Below are 2,810 nucleotides of genomic sequence, written 5' to 3' on the forward strand. Positions count from 1 at the left end.
CATATCAGAAGTTAGTGAATCGCATGTTCTCTCATCAGATAGGAAGAAATGTGGAAGTTTATGTAGATAATATGCTGGTGAAGAGCAATGATGAAGTAGACCACTTGGATGACCTAAGGGAGACCTTCGACACACTACGTCAGTATAAAATGAAGCTAAACCCAAAAAAATGTGTTTTTGCTATTTCATCAGGGAAATTCTTGGTATCTCAATGGGTTATAGAGGCTAATCTAGACAAGATGAAGGTAATAATGGAGATAAAGTCCCCAAAGACAGTAAATGAAGTATAGAGCTTAATGGGAAAATTTGCAGCTTTGAATAGATTCGTCACTCAAGCGGCAGACAAGTGCTTACCCATCTTTAAAATCTTGAAGAAGGCCTTTCAGTGGACTGACGAATGTGAAGAAGCCCTGACGAAACTAAAAGACTACCTAACACAGCCGCCATTGTTAAGCCCTTCAGTAACATAAGAGAAGTTGCATCTCTATTTGGCAGTATCTAATATGACAATAAGCTTGGCACTGATCAAGGAAGAGGAGGATGTGTAAAGACCGATGTACTGTACTAGCCAAGCATTCTAGGGAGCTGAAGCGAATTACCCAAGGTTAGAGAAGATCACCTTCACTCTAGTAGTCGCCTCTAGAAAACTACACCACTACTTTCAGGCACATCCCATCGTTGTCATGACAGACTGACTAATAAGAAAGACGATGAACAAGATAGATGCAGTAGGTTGCCTTGTCTAGTGGGCCATAGAGCTTAGCCAGTTCAATATAGAATATTGGCCTCGGGTTGCAATCAAAGCCCAGGTCTTGGCCGATTTAATTTCAGAGTTCACTTGCCCTTAAGAAGAAGAAGAGCCCTAAAAGGACAACCTAGACGGCCCAAATAGATGGGTTCACCACCAAGAAAGCTAGAGGAGCAAGTGTAGTCTTCATATCACTAGAAGGAGAAATCCTAAAGTACGCTGTTAAATTACAGTTCCCAGCAACAAACAACAAAGCCGTGACCTTCATCGTCTCAACTTGTAATTGGCCAGGTAAGAGAAGATTATGAAGCAAAGGAAGAAAGAATGCAGAAGTATCTAGAGATCGTCCAAGAACTCCTACAACACTTCAATAGTGTCGATTTCCAGTAAATCCCTTGAGCAAAGAATGCTGAAGTTGATTTCTTAGCACGATTAACCTTGTTAGACGAACATGGCCTATCTCCTGAATAATGCATGGAAACAAGAACAAGACGAATGGATGACTATCATTGTCCATTACTTGAAAGAAGGACAACTCCTAGAAGACAAGAATGAAGCACGAAAGGTACAGATCAGAGTCGCTCACTTTGTTGTTATTAACAATGCCTTATACAAACAAGAACATTCCCTCCCCTATCTTCGATGTGCTAACAAGGAAGAGGCCAACTATGTACTTCAAGAAATACACGAAGGGATCTGCGGTAACCACACAGGAGCAAGGTCTCTAGCTGGAAAAGCACTCAGAGTAGGTTATTATAGGCCAACGTTATAGAAGGACGAACACGACCTCGTCAAAGCCTGCAACCAGTGCCAACGCTTCTCAAACAACCAAACGTGACCAGGGGAGCCAATGACACCGATAACCGCTCCTTGGCCTTTTGCCTAATGGGGGATTGACATAATGGGGCCACTCCTTATAGGAAGGAAGCAATTTAAGTTCCTCATCGTCGCAATCGATTACTTCATAAAGTGGGTGGAATCTGAGCCAGCAGCAACGATCACAGAAGCCAAGATCACCAACTTCGCATGGAGGAACATAGTCTACGGATTCGGGATTCCAAACATAATCATATCGGACAATGGAAGACAATTTGACAACCCCAAGTTTCGAAAATTTTGCCAAGACTTAGGCATAAAAAATCACTACTCTTCCCTAAGACACCCTCAGGCTAATGGTCAAACCGAAGTGACGAATAGAAGCCTGCTGAGAATTATCAAAACTCGACTCGAGGGGGCAAAGGGTGCATGGCTTGAAGAGCTGCTTAATGTTTTATGGGCGTACAGGACAACCACAAGAGTGCCAATAGGTGAAACACCATTCAGACTGATGTTTGGAACTGAAGCTGTTGTACTAGTGGAAGTAGGACTGATGAACATCCAGATCAAGGCATACGAAGAGCAGAGGAACCACCAAGGACTCAACAACAACTTGGATCTGATCGACGAGGTGAGAGATGAAACTATGAAGCGGATGGCAAAGTACAAGGGAGTAATGGCCAGATACTACAACAAGAAGGTGAAGGTGAGAAGATTCAACATAGGCGACCTTGTCCTTAGAAAAGTCTCTCAGGCAACAAATGACTCATCCTAAAGGAAATTAGATCTAGCATGGGAAGGACCCTACGAAGTAATTCGTCACTCTAGAGAAGGATCATATTACCTGAAGACCCTAGACGGCCAAGACCTACCTCATCCATGGAACATAGAACACCTAAAATTCTTACTTTTATTTAGATGTATTTTCCCTTTTTTATTATTGTTTACTAGTCCAGCAGTACTATTAAGGAATTATTATCGCAGATTTTTCCATTACATACTATTGGCCAAATTGTCATTGATTCATGACTTAGAAAAAGTTATTAATACATAATAATGTCATCATTCATGCATGAATAAGAAAAGTTATTAATACATAACAATATTGTCATTTATACATGACTTAATATAAGTTATTAATACATAATAGCATTGTCATTCATACATGACTTAATAACAGTTATTAATACAGAACAGCATTGTCATTCACACATGACTCAATAAAAGTTATTAATACATAACAATA

At 40.6% G+C, this 2,810-nt stretch overlaps 1 protein-coding gene across 1 annotated transcript; it reads left to right on the top strand.

Annotated features, from left to right (window-relative positions):
- Nucleotides 1-1,199: 1,199 nt before the first annotated feature.
- LOC142608973 (uncharacterized) lies at nucleotides 1,200-2,339 on the top strand. Its single transcript, XM_075780623.1, has 2 exons — nucleotides 1,200-1,497; nucleotides 1,669-2,339. Exons 1-2 carry the CDS (start codon nucleotides 1,200-1,202, stop codon nucleotides 2,337-2,339), a joined length of 969 nt encoding a protein of 322 aa, XP_075636738.1.
- The last annotated feature ends 471 nt before the right edge of the window (nucleotides 2,340-2,810 follow it).

This window comes from Castanea sativa, chromosome 9, assembly GCF_040712315.1.
Source record: "Castanea sativa cultivar Marrone di Chiusa Pesio chromosome 9, ASM4071231v1".
Taxonomy (NCBI): Eukaryota; Viridiplantae; Streptophyta; class Magnoliopsida; order Fagales; family Fagaceae; genus Castanea; species Castanea sativa.